Raw genomic sequence first — 22,592 nt, 5'->3', positions numbered from 1 at the left:
AAAATTAGCTTTCAAAAACTGAGCGTAGTCGTAGTTTTTATAACAGCAGTCGCAGTTTTTATTTTCTCATTTTTATAATTGGAAACGTTTTTCCTTGACGAAATCAAACATTTCTAAATAATTCAAAATAGCTGAAACTTTACACTATTTTCTCTTTATTTTATTTTGTGTTTAATTTTATAGTTTTTTGAAATTTAATTCAAGCGTGACTTTGACAATGACTACGACTACGCTCCGTTTCGGAAAGCCAATTTCATAACTCCAGCTGTTTAAAGTCTAGAACTTAGCCAAATCCCGAGCTCGGAAACCGGCCCTATGTGTCTGAAACCTGAAGTACTGTATCACAGTTTGAAAAACTTGCCTCATGGCACTTTTTTATTCTTTTTGATTTGTACACTTGTGGACATGCCTATGTAGTATGACCACGCAATAAACGGAAACACTTGGTTATTATTATTCATTGATGTTGTAATTAATAATGTTATTGGTTGTGTCGAACAATAATATATTTGAGTAATTTTTTCAATATTTGTATTGCTAATATTCCTCTTCATATATACATGCATTACTAGTATACGTCTTTGAGAATCATTATTTTATGGATAGTAGAGAAGATAATACCATAGAGAAACAATAGCGTAAGTAGATATCCCATGGTATAGGGCGTTTATGTCGCAACTACTGTTATCCCAAGCCGATTACTGTCGATTATTGTTGATTTTTACTGTTATGACCGGGTAAGAGTGTATGAACGGCACAATATGAGAGACTACCAGCGTCATAAAGCTTCACGGGAAAGAACTACGTGGGCTATCGGCTTGAGATAACAGTAAAAGTTGCGACATAAACGCCCTATGCCATGGGATATCTACTTATGCTATTGTTTCTCTATGATAATACCTTTAAAATAACAGTAAAAAATAATCAATATCTGGATTGAAATTGAAAATGATAGGTTTATTTACAAAGGTTTAATTTTGGAAAAAACGTTGAAAATAACTTGATTTGTGAAATTTTATTCAAGGAACAAGGGATCCACGTATTTTCTAGTATTTCAGAACTTGAATGTACCAATATGATATCCATACATTCATTTTGAAGATGGAGGTGACTTAATTTCTTCTTGAGACACATTTCAAAACCTGTGTGTTAAGAACATAATATACAGTAAATTGCAGAATAAATATACAGTAAGTTAATACAGTAAATTCAAGATAGGAAAGACATTTTAAAAATTTTCTTAAAATAATTATTCACTATAAAATAGAATATCTACACAGACTACAAGATTGTAGGATTTTAAGGATCACTGATGCTGTTCTAAGATAACAGCATAAGTTATCCTTGAAATCCTATAACTTAAACTGTTGAATATACTCTTAAGAATACACTCTTAATCTTAATAGTACCATAGAGAAACAATAGCGTAAGTAGATATCCCATGGTATAGGGCGTTTATGTCGCAGCTTTTACTGTTATCTCAAGCCGATTACTGTTGATTATTGTCGAATTCTACTGTTTTGTTAAGTGAGAGTGTATGAACGACACAATATGAGAGACTACCAGCGTCACACAGCTTCACGGGAAAGAATTAAATGAACTATCGGCTTGAGATAACAGTTAGAGTTGCGACATAAACGCCCTATATCATGGGATATCTACTTATGCTATTGTTTCTCTATGATAATACTAAGAAGCCACCAACTTTTTAAATAAAAAAAAATGGTCAGTATAACTTTGGATAAAACTTATTTTAAGTGTATTTTTTGTGAGACTCAATCAAATCCATGTTCTGAAAGAAACATTATACAAATCATGTAAGTTGTACATAACACAGAAAGTAACCATTCAAGAAATACAAGATTTTTGACAACAAAGGAGCAAAATGAGGGGAAATGATACGATGTAAAAGGGTGAAATACAAGTTACAGGGTTCGATAGCTTTCTCAGTAAAAAGCGATAGCATTAAATTTTGTAATAGTTTACAAAACATAGTCGACTGCTAATGAAAATAGCAATGCCAATTACCTTTGATTGTGTTGCATTGTTGTAAGCAGCTTCTGCTGATACATGCGATGATGGGTTTGTTCTTCTTTTTCAATCATTTCAGCCAACGCCTTCTGTGTTTCGTGGAAAGGATCGAAGCCAAGGTCGTCGTCGCGTCCACACTGCACACACACATTTTAATAGAAAAACACCAAATGGAAAATGGCAAAAATCAACATTGGATTACCTTAAACTTAGTTTTTATTCAATTCAAGAAGCGTTTTTTATTATTTTAATTGAAAAAGAGTACAATGAACACCTGAAAGTATTTTAATGCAGTTGGAATATATCCAGCTTGTATGATATTTGTATGTATAATGCACACTTGTACTTTGAAAAGTGTCTTTGACTTCGTCTTAGAAGTGTCACAACCACTTAGGGCCAAGCCACAAAAAGCGTTTTCTCAGGCGTTTTCAGACGAGTCAGCAAGGCAGGAAGCTCTCCGGTTGGCTGATTATCAGCTGATTCCCGAACACCAACTCACAGCCAATTGCTGACTCGCCTGTAAACGCCTGAAGAGACGCATGAGCCTTGAATACAAAATATACAATATTCTAAATTGATAAAGATATCTGCAACAATGAGATATTCAATAACACTCAAGACAGTTTTAATCGTTAACTGTCTTCGAGTGTCTCATAAGGTTGTGAAATCGTTGACTATTATAATTCAACATAAATATATCTACCGATATATTTGTATGTATAGTGATATTATAATTACATAATTATCACTTTCTACAATCCCCAGAAAGTTATAATCATTTAGGTAGCTACGGAAGAGTTAATTAATCAATAGAAGTAATAGTTTAGTTGGCTTAATCACCATTTCTTCAGATTGCTGTTGTACAGCTGGAAATCCAAACGCGGCTTGCCAGTCTTCGCTAGAGTGCACCGGCGGCAGAACATCTGGCATGTTATTTGTCACGCCGTTCACCGACCAATCTGTCACTACAAAGTCCAAACCATGCAAATCAAAACATTTGTGACTGATATTGAAAGATCAAAAACATAAAAAATCTTCAAAATTGAAATGATCAAAGTCCAAGCAAACATTACTTTTCTTGGAATAATTACAATACATGGTTATACTGAATAATGACGAACCCATTTTGAAAAATTCATATTTACCCAAATCGAACAATCTTTAATCCAATAGAAAGACAAGATTTTAACGTTTTTTCACAATAATTACCTTAGGCCCCTATTTGCCTGAGCCGCCAGCCAGAAAGTGGCTACTCTAGTTAAAAAAGAATGCCCGGTGACAGACCGCCCACCCAGCTGAGCTGACTGTGCATCCTGACAGTCTTGTCTCTGGGGGCCAGAGTAATTATTGTAAAACCTTTTGAATATTCTCTTCTCATTGATATTGTTGGTTTCAGATTAATACTTGGGTAAATTTTTTTTTAAAAAGGAGTAAATCATTTGGAATAACTCTGTACAACTGGATGTCTTCCATGAGTGATCTCAAGGAAGATTTGATACAACCTATGTTGCCAAGTCATTATAGCCTAATGTTTCTCCATCATATATCTGAATTGGAGATTTTTTTAATCAAACTAAGAATAATGATTGAATTGATTTATTTTTATATAGTCACCCTTAATAGTAACCATTGAATTGTAGTCTACTGAAAGCGAGGTGATACCACCCTGCCAATAATATTATTATACCCTTATAAATATTATTAATATCATAATCTATTATGAACTAAAATATCCAAATATTACAAAATGAAAATATCTCAAGTTGATAATACTGTAGATAAGAAATGAGTCTAATTTATAAAACATGAGGAATTGATAGTTTTATAATATAAATATATCTCTATTCATTCAATATTTCATTTTATCAATCTATAGTGTTGAAGAATTTTATTAATATTATTATTATTATTATCATCATCAGCGATAAAACATAAAGCTAAAGGTGAGCAAGCTAAATTGAGTAGGCGATTCCCATAATATTGTAAATATTAGACTAAGAATTGAATGCAATTTTTTACCTGTTCCTGATGTGCAATTGTTGATTTTTGAGAAAGTATTTGACGAGAAAAATGAATTATTATCCTGTTCGAAAAGATTAGCTGCTCGGCTTCTTTGACCACTTAACGTTTCTGGAATAAAAGTTGTTTTTTAGAATTACAAAAATATGAATACACAGTTGAACCGATTGTAACAGATAATAAGATATTGATCTACTATACCCAATAGTATTCTATTCAATAGTAAGGAATTACAGTGTTATGATAAACTCAAGAAAAGCTTCGGTTAAATGAGATTTTTTGGGAGCATGTAATTTGATATCTTTCAGCAAGAAATGAATGGAAAGTACCAACCTGCAGGTGGGACATGGGATACTGTGCTAGTTTGTAATAATACGCTGTCTTTACACTCTATTTCTTGTTCCCATAGCGGCTGACTTTGATCACTACAATGTGTTGTGTGATTTTCTTTAGGTTTTCTGAAACAAAATGACAAAGAATGAATTTTAACAATAAACTTCAGTAAAGTTAGCTATACACTAGTATATATTCAACAATACAAATATTTTATTCTCCTGAACCAGAAAATTGATTGAATAATCTCATATTAAGATGATCTCATATCTTCATATTAATAATCTCATATTTTCAAAAGATATGCATAGTCCAATTAGACTTATGTGAATGATAATCTCTCAGTACCAGACACATTTACTTATATTATATATATATATATGGGTATCAGCTTTCATCCGAACCGGGTTAAAAACGCTTTTTGTACATATGTAAAATTAAATGATTGGAAAACATGGGATTACCTGTCTTCTGATGCCGGTGGCCTCTTTTTGTGGCTTTTTGATGTGTTGGAATTATTTTTTCGTGTTTCGTTTTTATTATTGTTAGTGTTATGTTGAATGTTTGGAGGCGAAGGATACGATTGCGATGCTGGATGCGTCGTTTGAATCGGAACTGACATTGGAGCCGAATCTGCAGCACAAAAAATTAAATTGTAGATTTCTTCATTCTTGGAATTACATTATTCATGTAGTAAGTTGCACTAATCTCATACTTCTATAGAAGAATAACATACATACTAAATATATAAAAATTAACTATATAGAAATTATTTGGACAATTGTTAATTAATAATAATTGTTTATTAATTTACTAGTAATAAAATTGTTAAGTAATTATTATATATATATATATATATTATTTAGTAGGAGCAGGTTTTATCCATGCTTCGCAAAGGTCTTCTGTTAATAGCAGAAATATATTGAATTTAGTTTTATAGTTCCATGCTGATATTGAAAGTATCACCAACTGCAATAATTTACAATAAAATATACTATTTAATTGGGCTCTTATGTAAACTTTGTATCATAGATTGAATAATGTTTTAATGATCAAATTTGTAATGAATTGATTGATACAAATGGAAATAGGTCTATAACCATTCTCGGTGAATGAAGAATCTTTATGCAAAATTTTAAGGTTATCAGTTCAGTAGTTCAGACGAATGATGCATCAAATATTGTATTTCGTACCTCGTACTGTCGTACATGTATACGTTAATTCTTCCCTTTATATTGTATAGATTAGTTCGTTGTTTAGTAATATATTTATATCAGACTGAATACAGATAATGATTTAAAAAACTAAAACACAACTTTAATGATTTAAAAAACACAACTTTAATGATTTAAAAAACACAACTTTGATTACTACAGTGCTTGAACGCAAGTGAAGTAATGCTTCAATGTCGAAATCGCAATCTAATTATTCTAATTACAAATTTGATCAGACATAATATGGATTAATGCAGTGAATTATGAGGTATTACCCATGACAGACTTGGATATTTTAATGTAAGACAAGCTGCGATATTACTGTGAGTCCAACATTACAATTATTGAACTTTTGTTGAATATTTTATTTATTTATCACATTGTGTACAAATACTTGACATGAGGAAAGGCACAACAGGCTCATGTCCAAACTGTCTCATTTCCAATGTATACTATACAATCCAAATCAAAATGAATATTCTGACAAAAAGCTCAGGAGAGACTACAGTACCGTAAAAAGTACAATGAAAAGTATTCTATTCTTTCAAGCAAATGAATATATTAATGTTTTCACCTCAGTTGTACAAATGAATAGTTGAACGTTTTATAGAATTCAACAGCCGTTAAATGATGTCTTATAACAGTTGCTTCTAAACAATTCCAGGAGAACCAAAGACACAAATCGGACAACAATGCAAATACACCATTTACGGCGGTTAAATTGGATAGATGTAAACGCAAACGGGCCTTAATCTTCAAATGGTTGAAAATGTTTAAGGATGTATAATTGGATCAACTACAAACTGTACTTGTGAATAGCATCAGTGCATCTCATAAAACTAAATGCAGACAGAAATAGAAATAAAAATATTTTATAAAATTGTTTACTCTTTTTTAATTTTTTCTCTCTTTTGAATTTGTATTTTTACCCTTTTTTGAATTTGTTTACTTACAACATGTTTCGGCTATGATATCAAGTCTAAATGATAAATGTCTAATATTGTAAATGCAGACAATTTGAAGTGAATCTCTTGAAATCACTTCAAACTGACAGCATAAATGAAATGAATGTTTTGCATAGGAAACAGTGCTTGTTTGTCTACTGACTACTGACCACTGTTGGGAGGCGTGAGGCCAGTCTGGAGAGAGGGCCACGCCTCTTTGTTGACAGATTGCGCCTGCGCGTGCGGCTGTGCCGAGTTGGGTATGTTGACGGGCGCAGACGTCGGAATGGCAACAGCTGGGGGCGACGGCGTCGGTTTCCTGAACACACAAATCAAACTGAATCAGTATAAACTATCCAACGTTCAATAGAAACAATTTGAAAATGTCTAGAACATTCTGTGAAATAGTGTTAAGAAGTAAGAAGAATAAAAATACATTATTTGATTGCGCATTCAACAAAATCAATTGCAATAGGTTTTGTCAACAATACACAATTACATTAAAAAAATATAGCAGTAGAATTGAGTTTGGGAGTGTGGCTTTAAAACTTATTACTATATGATAGTGTCTCTCTATAGTTAGCCTAAGCAGAAGCACATACTCGATACCCGATTCCAGACAAAACAGAAATACAATAGAGGCATTATCAATTTTGTTTCGACTGGGTTCAGAAATACACTAGAGAGACATTATCAACTTTTCTCGACAGAGTATTTCGGTTTTGCGCGTCGTCAGATGTATGACGATGAAGCTTGCTTCTTGCTTCTACACGTGAAGCTTGCTTCACAGATGGACTTGAAGATTATTTTATATTGTATGATGAGTGTGGATAGTTTATAATTGAGTAGAATAGAATTGTTATTGTCAATTGTGTTTGGAAATTCAATAAAAATACATTTTTATCTATTAATCTAATCTAAGGATACATACATAAAATATATAAATACAAATATAAATCTGGGTACCATTTCAAATTATTCCGTCACATGTAGCCCTAAAGAAAAAAGACGATAAAATGTATGTCTAGGATATTGAATATCAAAGGAATTAAATGCTGAGACTGTATTGAACAATCAATAGCAACGGAATAACAATGAGGGAAAATTCAATTAACAAGATTAATTAATTTGATGAATGTCATTGTAAAGAGCAATGGAAAATACGATAACACGTTTAGGAGAGCAATGCTAATGCCAAAATTCTGGATTTCATACAGTATTTGTAAAATTTTCTTTACTATCTACTAAGACTAGATTTTTCAAGATGAAACTATTTTTTTCGAATAATATTAGTAGAATTTTTATCAATTTTTTGAACCAGTAAATTCGCTGTCCCAATTCTTAAGAAAGGTTATGTAGACTCTCTTTTAACTATGGCATTAAAAAATGGAGTATTAATTGATTTCAATGATTAATCAATTATGGTCATCTTCAGTTTCTACCGTACAGTTATCAATTTCTGTAGCTGACGAGTTATTTTTGTGAATGAGTAATAGCTTACAGTTTCTAATAATTACTAGCAACATCACAAATCATACAGGTAAATTACTTTATGGCTATCGGTTGATATTCCCGTAATCGTTGAAACAAGGCAGGAAGTGACTATATTTTAGAAATTTATCGCTACTCATAATAAAATTGTTAATAATTTATAACTAATGGTTGCACCTTGGTGCTGGTGAAATGAATGCAATCAAACATTTGAATTAACAATCAATGAGATGTACAACATGTAATAAGTCAATATAATAAATTACATTTACATCTTCAAATTAAAAATAATATAATATAGTGTATAGAGCGATAAAAAATATTATTTTCTCAATATCTTGGTTAAAATATTAAACTGAGATTACAATATTGTTTCAAGTGAGCAAGATATTTTTAATCTAATTCATTCTACTATAAAGCAGTTCTAATGGATTCTGTGAGCCTATTTCAAAGATAGAAGTGTATAGAAACTCAGAACCAGTAGTTGATCAGATGAGGAAAAGAAAAAATCTGTCTTTGGACATCTCTTGAGAACTGATTCTTCCAGGATTTCCACAAATTGTAAATTTCTTTCTAAAAAGAAAATCTGAGCGCCGGTGGATTAAAAAAATTAAAGAAGATATGAAGAATAGAAGTCCGGAAACTATCAGAAGCTGAAAAGCACAAAGCTTCAACAGCGGGAACCTACCCAACGACGGGCGATGGTGATTTCTGATGAAGAGCGTCGCAAAAGGTCGGATAGATTGAAGGATTACTGGAGAACAATACGAATAGGGGAGCTTCAAGGCAATAATATTATTGAACAACATTTTTCAATTTATTGAGCTTATGCAGTCCAATGCGTCTTGAAAAAGGCAGTTCTTTGTTAAATTTGGAAAAAAATCATTAGCACCCATTAAATATTGAGCTTCGAATATGTACCTTTTTTACCAAAATCGTTCCGAAAGTTTCTAAATAAGATGTTGCGTTTCCACCTCGATGAGACATGAAGTCCTTGGTAGTAATTGTAGTATTATACTATTATATATGTACGGTACAGTAAATATTATTCAGGAAAAACTTTTATATGTGCATAACAAAGCACACATTAAAAGTGCGTTGTTCACGTAGAATTAAATTTATTTGAAAATAATAAAACTCCTGATAAATTATTTAGTTGTGTACCTACTAGTTTATATTATTAAATAAGAAATATATACATATAAATTTGAAGTAGTTTAGTATTAGAATACTGTAAAACCAATAGTAGCCTGCCTGTCACATATTAAAATTTAGTGAACATAATTTTTCAGAGTATTTCTTTACTTTCATTCAAGCAGTAGTGGAGATCAAGAAAGCTAAGTACATTAATCAAATACTGGTATTGTTAAAGATATTGTTTGAAATAAAGTTGGATTATAAGAAAAGTAAATACTTGACTAATCGGAGATTATCTGTCAGAAGTATTGGACTGTCCTCTCGATTAAGTATTGGACTAGTCCTCATTATTAAGACTACTTTTTCTCTTAGACCTTCACCTTTTACAAGTCTGACGCTACATTATTTAATTATAGAACATAATTCTTATAAAATGACATTCCGTACTGTTTACCTCGGGGTAGTTATAAAAGTGTTTTCTATCTTAAATTTGAATAATTTCATGTATGTATTGGAAATATTTCAATTAAAACTGAGCGTAATGCATAGAAAATAGATTTGATAGATTTTCAATCCCTTTCTTTATGCATATTCTTAATAAAATAATACTTTTGTGTTAGATATAAGAATATTTAAGCATATCCTTCATAAAATAATACTTTTGTGTTAGATATAAGGAGATTCGTGAAGTATTATCATGAATCTAATCCATTACAAATTAGCATGAATCACTAGTTGATAAATATATGAAAATATTACGAATCAAGTTTCGAAATTGTATTGTATTCATGATTGAAAATCTCTTGCAATATGTTTGGTATAATTCAGAAATTAACATACTATAATTAGGTTGACGTTCACAAAAACAAACAAAGGTGCAAGAGACAACGATAAAATAACTTATGAAAATGGAAAATTAAAATTTTTATTATGCGAATTTGAAATATTTTACAGAATTGAACAGTCCATAACGTAATTAATCATGTGATAAAATCAAACAAATAATAAATTGAAGTTCTACAGTAATTATAACACATTTTTACATTGCAATTATACACAATTGGAATTACAGATTGAACATTTAGAATATTAAAATAGTAATTTTCAACTTTGATCAAACTTTGATAAATTGATCAAAGTTTTCTTAGTTCATAGCCACAAAAATGGTTTCTAGAGTTTCTTTTCACATATGAAATACTGCTCACAATTTCTAAAGAAGGGTCATGAGTTTTCATCTAGCCATGAAAATGATGAAATTCTGGATTTTCAAATCCTTTCATGAATTTATCAAACAAATTCAAGTGATAAATGGTGGGTAAGGACTAAAGAAGTAGGGTACTTGATAGAGAATCTGAATCAAGTAGGGAATTCAATATGTGATTCATTTAACCATATTATGGACGAATATAACGTTATTTCAAAAAGGACAATTAAATGTCCTTTTTAAAATTGATGAATAATTTTTCAATTACATAGAAAAGGAATAACAAAAATATTTAAAAAATATAGTTAACAATAACAAGAATACTATCCTAAATGAGTTTAGAACTAAATTTGTGGTCTCTTAAAATAACGTGACAGGATGCAGATGGTATCTTCAAGCTGCCACGTTATATGAATCTTACTATAAATCTTTACACTTTCATTGGTTTATTTAGAAGTAGGATTTCATTTGTTCAAATTTGGGGAAAAAATTATTGAAACAAATTTTAGTTCAGATGTGATCTAAGCTCCCAAATAGGAAAAATACACATACATAAATACTGAAAATAGGATAGAGTGCAACATAATTTGAGTACAGTTGAGATCAAAAATATGAGTTGATTCAAAGAAATATTATGGTAATTTGAAAATAGAAAAAAATAAAGGAAAGTATCTTACTTGTGGATAACGAGATAATCACTAAAGAAAGTAGAGAATGACACAAAATCATTTATGCAAATTAAGACAAGATTGATAATAATTATTGTTGCAACTTCCAACCCATGTAATTTTTTCTTATACTGTTTTATTAACTATTTACTATTAAAGTTTTTGAATATACTCTGTCCAGACTGCGATGAGCGCTGAAAGATTAATCCGACCCTCCTACTACTCACACACACAAGCGCAGTCTCCTTTTGTGTGTATGAGTAAAGGGACGGTCTGTCTACCTGTATACTAAGTAGTATACATAGTATATCAATGGCTCAGGTAGGCCGGGCGTGTGTGCCTGCGCGTGGGGGAGCGAGGGTCGGCTTAATCTTCCAGCGCTCATCGCTGGACAGAGTATAATTCTGTTGTTTCTCTCCCTATTGTTGTTCTGATATTTTGCATGTGCAAATGAAATAAAATAATTTGAAAATTAAAATCACAAAATTAAGTATGCAAAGACAAATTTAATTTATTGTTACGTAAGTAACAATTATTGTTATGCAAGTTAACTTAAACTTATATTATTGTCTTAACTCATTTATGAAAAAAATAATCAAGTATGTCAGTATTTTTGACGATATAATACTGAGAGAGCTTCATGAAGAATGAAAGCTAATACATTATAGTCGATTTATGTGAAAATTACTAATAATAAAGCTGATAAGGAATAAATTACTTATTAAATGCAAATAATAATCTAGAAAATGTGGGACAGTCTTTTCTTTTGTTTACTTCAACAATATTCATTAAGTTCAATCAGTTCATATGAAACATACAAATCAACTGAATAATCACATATGAACAAGTGAATGAATAAGTCAATACAAATTTGAAAAATATTAAATTTTTACAATCGTTGGAATTACGCAGTCTTTTCTTTCCTTTTCGAAAATTCAAGTCAACAAGGAAAAGCTCCAAAGACAATTTTTCTGTGCTACACTGGTGACGTACAAGTCAAATGTTAGGAAATAAGAATTGATCGATTCAAATAAATACTTCGTTGAGAATCATCATCAACATTCAGAGAGTTTTTGCATAGCTAATACATTTTCGATTGAAAAAACTCGAACTTTCATCCATACAGATAGATACCGGTAATACCGAAAATTATTCAAATATTCTGTTTGTTCGTTTTTTAGAATGGGCCAATCATACTTAAAAAGCATGCTTGAATTACTTTGTTGAAATAAACATTGAATAAATTATTACAACCCAGAGATATCAATTAAACGTTTGTAATATCACACCGGTCCAAAAGACAGGATTTTTTCAAGTCAACTCAATAGTATCTTACAAATACAATACTGAGCACTTTCAATAATGCATGCAGCACAACAATGTTTAATTCTAATGGAATAATTCCACAATCGATTTTGATAACAACAATTGAGTATGACAATAAACTAAAAATGGATAAATCAATTATATAATATAAAGAATAGTCTATACAAATTTATATAGGTGAATCCAACCAATAAATAAGAATGTATTTCTAATTCTAAAGAACTCAATACAGAAAATGAATCTATATTTACTACCACATTAATTCTGAGAAATATTCAAATCAATATAATAATTTAAATCATTATCAAGATAAAAATGAATTTAAAATCAACCAATATGGAATAAGAAAGATTTCCATATACAATAAAAAATAACTTGATTCTTCTACAATATTTTCTCAATTAATATCAGTAATATACAAATACATAATAGTTATTATAGTATAGTTTTGAGTTTTCAGGTAAAATATATTTATATAACTTACAAATGAAATTTTTGATATTCAAGTTCAACAAATAGTTATTTTATGAACCTTTCAGTACAATCTGAATAAGTCATTTCCATCATTATAAATTATGTATTGTGCATTTCTAAGCAAAACTGGATTATTTAGCAGTAAATAATATTTCGATATCTAGAATTATTTATCAAACTGTGTTGTGTAACTACAGTTCACAGAATGTCCAGTAATTCTGAGAAAATACATAAAGACATTTTTATACGCTTTAATATATTGAACAAGTCCCAACAAAAAAAACTGAGATTAAAATTCAGGGGAAAATTAATGATTTGTCAACAAATTTCCAGTTTTATATTTTATGTTAAATTTGGGTATGAAGGTGATTCTTACTCAATGAACAACTGAACATTCAAAAATTGTCAGTTTGTAGACGGATATGGAATCTCCCACCATTTTTATCTAAATAACATGCGGAACATTTGGATATTCAATCAAAATAATTAGTAACCACCTGGATGCAAGCTCAAAGCATTACAGGACATCTCCTGTAAAGTTCTCATAAGAAAAAATCAAATACAACAAATTTTCAATTGTAATAATGCTTGTACGCGAATAAATTCAATTACAGTTCCTGATTGCAATGGAATCAAAGATATAGTGCAGAGTTTAAAGAGGCCAAAAGCTCATACGATAGTCTTGTTACGTTTAGAAAACGGTTATCTACTTGTATATACAAATATCTACTTGTATATCAAATATAAGAACAAAACATAAGAAATGCTGAAAGAAATGAGAGAGCTACTCTTGAATAGAAATAAAAAATAAAAATCTATGTATTTTTTTTAAATTGTTTACTTACGACATGTTTCGTCCATGATGCCATGGATAATGGTATCATGGCCGAAACATTATGTCATAAGTAAACAATTTAAAAAAGAAGGGTACTTGGATTTTTATTTTTTATTTATATTTGAATGATATATATTGTCTGCCCATACTTTGTAATTTCCAAAAAATACAAGTTGTCGCACGGTGAAAAGTTACCAGATAAGCAAATAATCATAAAACTAGCACAGAAAAACACAAAGTTAGACAAGTCAGCTGACAACAGTGAATTGTCTGCTGTAGTAAAAAAGTAAGTGAGTCACTATCAAACACTTATCACAAGCAAGCATAAATGTCACTAGTCATGCTGCAAGCTTATGGAAAACATTCAGAATTATTCGGAAATAAGAAATTAAGCGAAATGAAGGGGAATTTGGTAGAGATTGGAACAAGATAAGCAATAACAAGCAAAAATAAGAAGATGCAAAGCAGACATGCATGGAACAGAACGAATTGTAGATTAGTGTAGCAGAAGAAATTGTAAAATTTCGAGAGAATTTCAAAGAGAAGTGATTCAGAAACAATTCCATTCAGTTTTAAAAAATACTTGAACACATGTAGCAACAAATAATAAAACTGAAGAAATCGAAAAAAAATATTCTTGTAATGATACTCCTATGTATTTATTAATATTAAAAACAAAATATCAACTCTGAACAAATGCAAAATAACCGAAACCAATTTAAAATAATGGAAATATTCACAGTAACGTTAGTTTTCAAGAGTAATTTCCCATAGAATAGAAATAAATTAATCGAATGGCTGGTTCTTAATTTTTACTTGTAACATTTTGTACCAACGAAACTTATTCCAGATCAGTCTTTGGTAATAATATTTACGAAATTAAGATAACTTTGTAACCTACACCTACATTGTCATTATCACAATAGAGTAACTGTATAGCATAGCACCACTACCTTAGTATTTCAGGTAATAGATTAATTGATAATACTGTTAGAATAATGTTGTATTGGTTCAGTTGTACCTATTTAGGGTGGTCGTAGTTGTGGCCGTATTCGTACAAGTGCTATTGATCAACTGGTCGTGCAATTTTTTCTCGTATTCCTGATGCTTGCCTTGCTGCATTTCTTCTTTCGTGAAGCTGGCTTCCGGATCACCTGATACAAAAACAACATTCAAGTCGCATTAATGCATAAGGATATATTCGGTAGAATTCACTTAAAACTGGCAGTTTAGTTGTAGGTGGAGCACTCATGTTGTTCATGGGGAATGCAGACAGTTTGAATTCACAGTCACTATAATTTAATAGCATTTGAAATTCAAGTAAACGTTTGAATATCCCTCATCTAATGTACAATATATGGATGTGGGTTTCAAAGTACCGATGTAAAATCTTTTGGTGGGTCAAATCCTATACTATTAAACGAGAAATTTCTGTTTATAAAGTTATATCGGGGCACCGAGCTTTGCTCCAGAGTACAAAAGCATAGAAGCATAAAAGCATAGTTTATATTTATTTATTTATTGATACACAGACCACAATTCTTTCAATTGATTGGGGAAGGACCAACAGGCACAGCCCAAAACTGTTTCTTCCCCGAATTTTGATGTATACACTATAAATATGGTAGTCCAAAAAGTAGGTTATGTTCCATACACTTTTGAATTCCAATTTTCAGTCCAAACATTTGAAAACAGAAAAGTTCTAATTTAGATTGTATACAAACCAAATTGAATAACAAAATAACACTCAATAATAACTTAAAACTGTAAAATAATGATTAACTTTGAAAATTATGATACACTCTAATTTAGAATGATATACCATGTCATGTCAGCAAATCAGATTATTTTGATCAAGTCGAATAAAATTTCTAGATAATATTTCTCGTGAGATAAGCTGATTGATTCAACAGCTGAACATAATTCTGTCTCTCTCCCATACACGCACCTTCTGTTGTCGACAGACGACGAAATTATCATCTGTTTTTCCAAGGATGAATAATTATTATCCTTTTCATGTCCTTCAGTGATCTTCCCAGGGATGAGACCTACCGTAGTGCAATCGTATTTTTTTATCATAAACCTACTATGTTACAAATTTTGTAAAAATCGTTAGAGCCGTTTTCGAGATCCGTTGGACATAAATATATAACCAAATATATAAATATATACAGAAATTGCTCGCTTAATATAATAGGATAGGATATATATTCACCGGATCTCGAAAACGGCTCTAACGATTCTCACGAAATTTGGAACATAGTAGGTTTATAATATAAAAATTCGATTGCACTAGGTCTCATCCCTGGGAAAACTCGCTGAAGTACATTGAAAGGATAATAATTAAATCATCATTGGAAAAACAGCTGATAATTTCGTCGTCTGTCGATACAGTAGTGGAAATGAGTGAGCGGGGGCAAATTATGACTCAGCTGTTGAACTATTGCAATCATTCAATCAGGTAATTAGTGCCAGTTGCCCAAAAGCCATTTAAATTTTAATACTGATTAATACCAGGAGAACCAATCAGAGAAGCCGTCTTTTTAAAATGGTTTCTCTGATTTGGTTCTCGTGAAATTAATCAGGATTAAAATTTAACCGGCTTTTGTGCAACCAGGCCTCTGAGATTTTTTCATTCCACTGGGTATTAATCTCAATCCACTGTGATTAGATAGACCTTTCTGTATAAACTATAAATATATTATAATTTCCTCTTTCGTAATACATTTTCTATGCTTCTGTACTTCAGAGCGAAGCTCGGTCCGATATTAACCATTAGTCTTTATATAAAATTCAATACAATGTTAATGCGTTTTTTGTAAAAATGAAGAATAAAGAAAATTGATTAATACTTTACCAGTATTAAGACGGCAAACAATGAAAAGAAATAAGAAGGCAATGTAACTACTTGTGGTTGATATGTATATTTACTGAGGTTTGACATGTTTCACTTGTGGTTGAACAAGTTAGGACATATAGCTCAACTCAGTCACGCTAGGTTTAGTGTCCTTACTATCATTTTCCACATTTTGAGACTAAATGGATAGCCTAAATATATTAGAATTTCAATTTCTTCATATTTCAAAAAAATCTAAGTGCCATGTAAATCATTTTTCTAGCAATCTAACTACCATAGCAACAAATCAAAGCTACAATATCAATAGTATATGGCCTGAATTGTGATTTTAACATAGCAATGAGCCAGACAAATTTTGATTGATAGGTAGAAGTGGTAGTAGTTATAAATTATTTTCTTTATAAAAAAATATATTCCATTCACATCCACAGTTAATGGTCGAAATAATATCAACTTTATAATATAAAGTAACTGTGCAAACAGGTTTGCAAACATGTTTGGAAAGAAAATGTTGAAAGTGAATGGCAATAGAATGTAAGATAAAATTGATAATTTAAACTTACCAAAATCATGTAAATACATGCAATCTCCTTTCGGACACGACTGATTTTTCATGAAATGTGAACAATACTTTGTGGTGCCTAAAGATGTTTTGATGGTGCGTCCGTCCACCACTATGCTGTTTACTGCTTGTATGGCTCTCAACGCGTCGTCCGGCTTCTGATACGTTACATACGCGCTTGCACTCGGACCCTGAAAATAAATTTATCACTTTTCATTTCCCAACGTTTCACACATATTTATATATTGTAGATCATTCTGAAATAGCATATTTTGACAAAAGCCAGCTTTGCTTTGTGTGTCATTATACACATTACTTACTTACTCCTTAGCGCTACAATACATACATTACTTTTAATAAATTATTGAGTCACTATAAATTTAATACTAGTCCTAATTGGCTGTCAACATCATAATATTGACAAAATTACTTACTGTTTGTATCAAAACAAATATGCCTCATGTATGCAAGTTTTTATTTTGAATAAAATCATGTTCATTGAGTCAAAGTGGAAAGACAAAGTAAACTACACAAAATACAGCTGAAGCAATCTTGTTGTTCATCAGAGCTGCTTAGAAAAGCTCCTTCATAAAGTGCTGTTTCAAACAAGACAAATGAAAGCTATCGATCCTATGCAATTTATTAAAAAGTCATCATATTGGAGAAAAGAATAATTCTTTCATACATACATATTCAAACATATTCAATTGTTTCATTCAAAAAAGAAGACACTCAAATAATGTATTCACTTACCAATTCACACTTGAATGAATGAAATAACAATTCAATAAAATACATAATTTATCTAATCACTTCACTGGTCTGGATAGAATATTATATCACTAATAGACTCGAACAGTGATAATTACCTGTGAACCTGCATAGGATGTGCTTTGATTGATGACAACTTTATGAATTTTCCCATACTTTCCAAAATAATCATGTTTCTTCAATGTCTGCAAAATAGACGGTTGACCAGATTAGACATCGAACAATACAAACTATACAATAACACAAGAGTATCACAAACACACACAAGTCATACAGCTAATGAAGATATAGACAGAACATAACTTTAAAATTAAGCTTTCACCGTATAATGATGAATTTAACAAGATGCTTTGTTTGCAAGTCATAATAAATAGTATATTGAATGTTTGGTACCAAAATAATTTTCAGAAATTGAAACAAAAGTAGGGTACTAATTTAGAAGAAAATATCATCTATAAAATTGAATACGGCAGTTACTAATGTATTACTAAGTTTTTACAACCTATAAACATCTGGTATGAGGGTCAAACCCTATTCTCATTTCACAATAGTTGGATTCCAAGACACTATTGATTTGAATTCTAGCTAATAATATAAAATATTAAACTCAATATTACGTATAATATATAATACTAAAGCAACCATCACAATTTATTAAATCTATAAGCTTGCTATAAAGTTTTTTTGGCATTACAATCATTGATTAAAGATCCTACAGATGTTATAATTATTAATTACTCATCTATATATTTTTGAAATTTAATTCACTTCTACATATACAGTACATTGCTACTGTTTGTAGCCAAGCAGTCAAGAGAGTCGTAACTGCAGTCTGCTTTCGCTGAACCGGTCATGGGTGTCTGGCAATGATTCGAGCCATCTCTGAATTTATTTCTAACGCACCAGTCCCCAGACTTACGTCATCTAGGCCTATCTGTCTGATATTTAGCAAAAAAAAAAATGGAAAAAAACTTACAGAAGCACTACCACGAAGTATTTCGTGGTTAAGTGGTAGAGTGGACATTACTGTCCAAACTTCGCCACTTCAACAAATAAAGAAGTCATTCTACTCTACCAAAAATTATTGGATAAATATAAATAATTAGTACTTTCTGAACAATTCTATCAATGGGTTTGACACTGGCGCTGATCGACATTAGCCTTCATTGCGCCAACATGTAGATGCAGTATTACAAGCATACATAGGCCTACATCAGATTTTATCAAGACTATGCATAATAATGGAACAAACCTCTGCATCAGCAAGTCTGACGGGTAGACCGACAACAAAGACCAAATTTCGTTGCACGACACGAACATTGGCTAAATGTTTCCTATTTTCGGTGATTTTCTGTTTCCTTTGTTGATCTTTGAGCCGTTTTTCTGCTTTTAGTCGCGCCACCTCCTCCTGTGAGAGTGGCTTGAAGTCGGCCGGATCCTCCGGGTAGGCCTTGCGGCAGGCCGGGCACAGGCCGTTCTCGTCCGTCCTGATCCGGTGCCAGCAGAATCGACAGATCTAAACAAAACCAATCAACAATAACAGATAAGCTTGTATCAGTACCCAAACCTATTAAAGGAGGAAGCCAACTTCAATAGCAACCAACAATAGCAAGTTTTAGTACTGAAGTAAATCAGTCAATAATGCTCAAGAGATATCTTAGTTCGATGCCAGCCGAACCGTTGAATTCAGAAGAAAGCAAACAATTTATCGCTAAAAAGAAGTCTAATACAAAACTACTCCAAATAAAGATAAAAGAGTAGTATATAAAACTCTTTTTTATAATGATGTGTGCAATGTACAAGATAATTTATCATATTATACGTTTTTACTTTCCTTGCCCTATTACCATAGATAAGGAAAGTATTGCTTTCCAAAAAAAATTAAGGTACCCTAATTTCATGTTTTCTATACGTTTCAAGGTCCCCTGAGCCCAAAAACATGATTTTTGGGTGTTGGTCTGTGTGTGTGTGTGTGTGTGTGTGTGTGTGTTGTGTGTGTGTGTGTGTGTGTGTGTGTGTGTGTGGTGTGTGTGTGTGTGTGTGTGTGTGTGTGTGGTGTGTGTGTGGTGTGTGTGGTGTGTGTGTGTGTGTGTGGTGTGTGTGTGTGTGGTGTGTGTGTGTGTGGTGTGTGTGTGTGTGGTGTGTGGTGTGTGTGTGTGTGTGTGTGTGTGTGTGGTGTGTGTGTGTGTGTGGTGTGTGTGTGTGTGTGTATGTCTGTGAACACGATAACTCCATTCCTAATTAACCGATTGACTTGAAATTTAAACTTAAGGTCCTTATGCCAAGAGGATCTGACAATAAGAAATTCAATAAAATTGAATTCAAAATGGCGGAAAAAATGGCGGATAATTACTAAAAAACCATGTTTTTCACGGTTTTCTCGAAAACGGCTCTAACGATTTTCTTCAAATTTATACCATGGATAGCTATTTATAAGCCCTATCAACTGAAATGAGTCTCATTTCTGGGAAAATTTCAGGAGCTCCGTAATATTCTTGAGAAAAATGGCGGATAATGACTAAAAAGCCATGTTATTCTTGGTTTTCTCGAAAACGGCTCTAACGATTTTCTTCAAATTTATACCATGGATAGGCTATTTATAAGCCCTATCAACTGACACGAGTCTCATTTCTGGGAAAATTGCAGGAGCTCCGTAATATTCTTGAGAGAAATGGCGGATAATTAGTAAAAAATCATGTTTTTCACGATTTTCTCAAAAATAACTTGACCGATTTTTTTCAAATTCATCCCCTGTATAGTTATTTATCAGCTCTATCAACTGGCATGAGTCTTCTTTCTGGGAAACTAATGGGGGGGTCCACCCCATCCTTGAGAAATAAACTTAGTAACCTCCTTCTCATGCATGAGGTAGGTAGGTAGCGCAGTTCATAAAAAGAACACATAGGCGAGTTATTTCATCTGTAGAACAGCTGTTTTGACGACTTTACAAAAATGACGACTATAAAAATCATCGAATTTCACAGTTTACACAAAGGAAAAAGTACTCTGAAAACAATTATATATACACATATACAGAAGTCTGATCATAGTTTCAAATATGAGCAAGGAAAGTTGTGTGAGTGTACAACACCAGATTTTTATTTATTACTGTGAAGCTTTTCAATTCGCTCTCTGAACAATTCAAAGGTTTACAAAATCAAATTTTCAAAACTAAAAAGAGGCTAAAGCTATTCCTAATTAGAAACCTTATTTATACTTTTCAGGAGTTCTATGAACTTGATAGGACATTTTAAAATGCTTAATATGTTGAGGTACATAAAGTACATACTGTTATCAACTACTGATACTTTTTTATTTTATTTGAATGACTTTATTTGTATCCCAAGACCAGGATATCATATATTTGAATATATTTTATCTCTCTCTTATGACATTTTTCATTTATTTATTTATTTCCATTTACACAATCACAACATCAAATAAATGATTGGGAGAGAATCGAACCCAAAACTGTTTATTATTGTATATTGTGACAAAGGTAATGCTTCTGAAGACCTCAGAAGCGGTTACAATAAAACATATTCCATTCATTTGTATGTATCAAACTTAGGCCAACACTAAATCAGGTGGGTATGTTCAATACATATATCAAGACAATGAGCTCATTTAAAGTTTTCATGTAGTATATTGATACCACCTGAAAATGCTCAGAGAAGTGCAAAGCTTTACACCAAGTTATCAACAAAATGTGAATGTGATTGAATGGGACTTGACAAACACATATGTTCATAATGTGTATGATAAGTTATGTTCAATCTAATAGGATCTATAAGGATTAGGTTATTAACATTTTGTTAATAACTTTGGTGTAAACGCAGCTTAAGTGTGAGTATTCTCCCTGTTCGCTGAAGATAGAACTAAATGCATTGAACCGCGTCCAAAAAACACACGTCCTGTGATTGTGGCTAAAATGTGCTGCGCATACATTAAATATATTAACAACAGCTCTGGGAGAAAGAATGCTGATAGAAATGAAGATTAGAGTGATAGTCGGAATAAGAAAGATAAATTCAAGATTCTTCAGATTCCAAGTGAAAGTTTCATTTTAAAAAGCTGGAAAAATTATAAATAATATGATGTTATTCATAAGACTAAAAAGTCATATTTGTGGGTCTGGCCGCATTTGTGGATCACAGGGCATTTGGTGGGGATGATAAGCTGCTCAGCTCCGTCAAAGTCAGTGTCTAATGATATAATGTGATCAACATGACCCTCGTACATAGTATCAAAACTCACATAAAAATCAAAATCAAAGTAGGCTACTAATATGTATTCAACTAATTTTATTTTCAACTTTATTAGTGAGAAATAAAATATGACTGACTATAACCAAGAAAGTGAATATCTAAACTCAAGCTGTACTGATTCAATTCATCAATTGAAAACTCTGTCCAATTAGAGAGAGAGAGAGAGAGAGAGAGAGAGAGAGAGAGAGAGAGAGAGAGAGAGAGAGAGAGATTTGACAGCTGGCACGATCAACGTCATTTATAAGTACCATTATTCTGAAACTGAATGAAAGTCAATGTCATTCACAAGCAGATGAACAATTGAACAAACTAAAATAATAATTTCGTACTCATCATCATTTCTAATCAAGATGTAAAGCCTTCTGAACTGATTGAATGATCTAATAAGACCATTCTTCCAAGATAATTGATATCTAGCGAACTAATGAACTCTCATAAGAAATATTGATGCAACTTAA

The 22,592-nt window shown here is 31.6% G+C and overlaps 2 protein-coding genes across 8 annotated transcripts in view; one reads left to right on the top strand and one right to left on the bottom strand.

The window, feature by feature from the left end:
- Positions 1-22,592, top strand: part of LOC111048197 (protein abnormal spindle) — a 274,644-nt gene that overhangs the window by 110,109 nt on the left and 141,943 nt on the right. The gene's annotated exons all lie outside the window — the stretch shown is intronic.
- Positions 1-22,592, bottom strand: part of LOC111045709 (CCR4-NOT transcription complex subunit 4) — a 36,137-nt gene that overhangs the window by 7,825 nt on the left and 5,720 nt on the right. For 3 of the 4 annotated variants that reach the window (XM_022331158.2, XM_039430429.1, XM_039430430.1), the window contains exons 4-13: positions 19,119-19,382; positions 17,965-18,051; positions 17,097-17,286; positions 14,698-14,830; positions 6,712-6,860; positions 4,848-5,016; positions 4,384-4,508; positions 4,051-4,161; positions 2,872-2,996; positions 2,029-2,168 (exon numbers count right to left, since the gene is read on the bottom strand). In XM_022331158.2, the coding sequence (XP_022186850.1) occupies positions 2,029-2,168; positions 2,872-2,996; positions 4,051-4,161; positions 4,384-4,508; positions 4,848-5,016; positions 6,712-6,860; positions 14,698-14,830; positions 17,097-17,286; positions 17,965-18,051; positions 19,119-19,382 (1,493 nt within the window). Of the gene's footprint in view, positions 1-941; positions 1,143-2,028; positions 2,169-2,871; positions 2,997-4,050; positions 4,162-4,383; positions 4,509-4,847; positions 5,017-6,711; positions 6,861-14,697; positions 14,831-17,096; positions 17,287-17,964; positions 18,052-19,118; positions 19,383-22,592 lie in introns of those variants that run through there. The other variant, XM_022331160.2, reaches the window with a different exon arrangement.

This window comes from Nilaparvata lugens, chromosome 6 (genome assembly GCF_014356525.2).
Source record: "Nilaparvata lugens isolate BPH chromosome 6, ASM1435652v1, whole genome shotgun sequence".
Taxonomy (NCBI): Eukaryota; Metazoa; Arthropoda; class Insecta; order Hemiptera; family Delphacidae; genus Nilaparvata; species Nilaparvata lugens.
The sequence above is the reverse complement of the archived record's forward strand: the minus strand, read 5'-3'. Positions and strand labels throughout refer to the sequence as shown.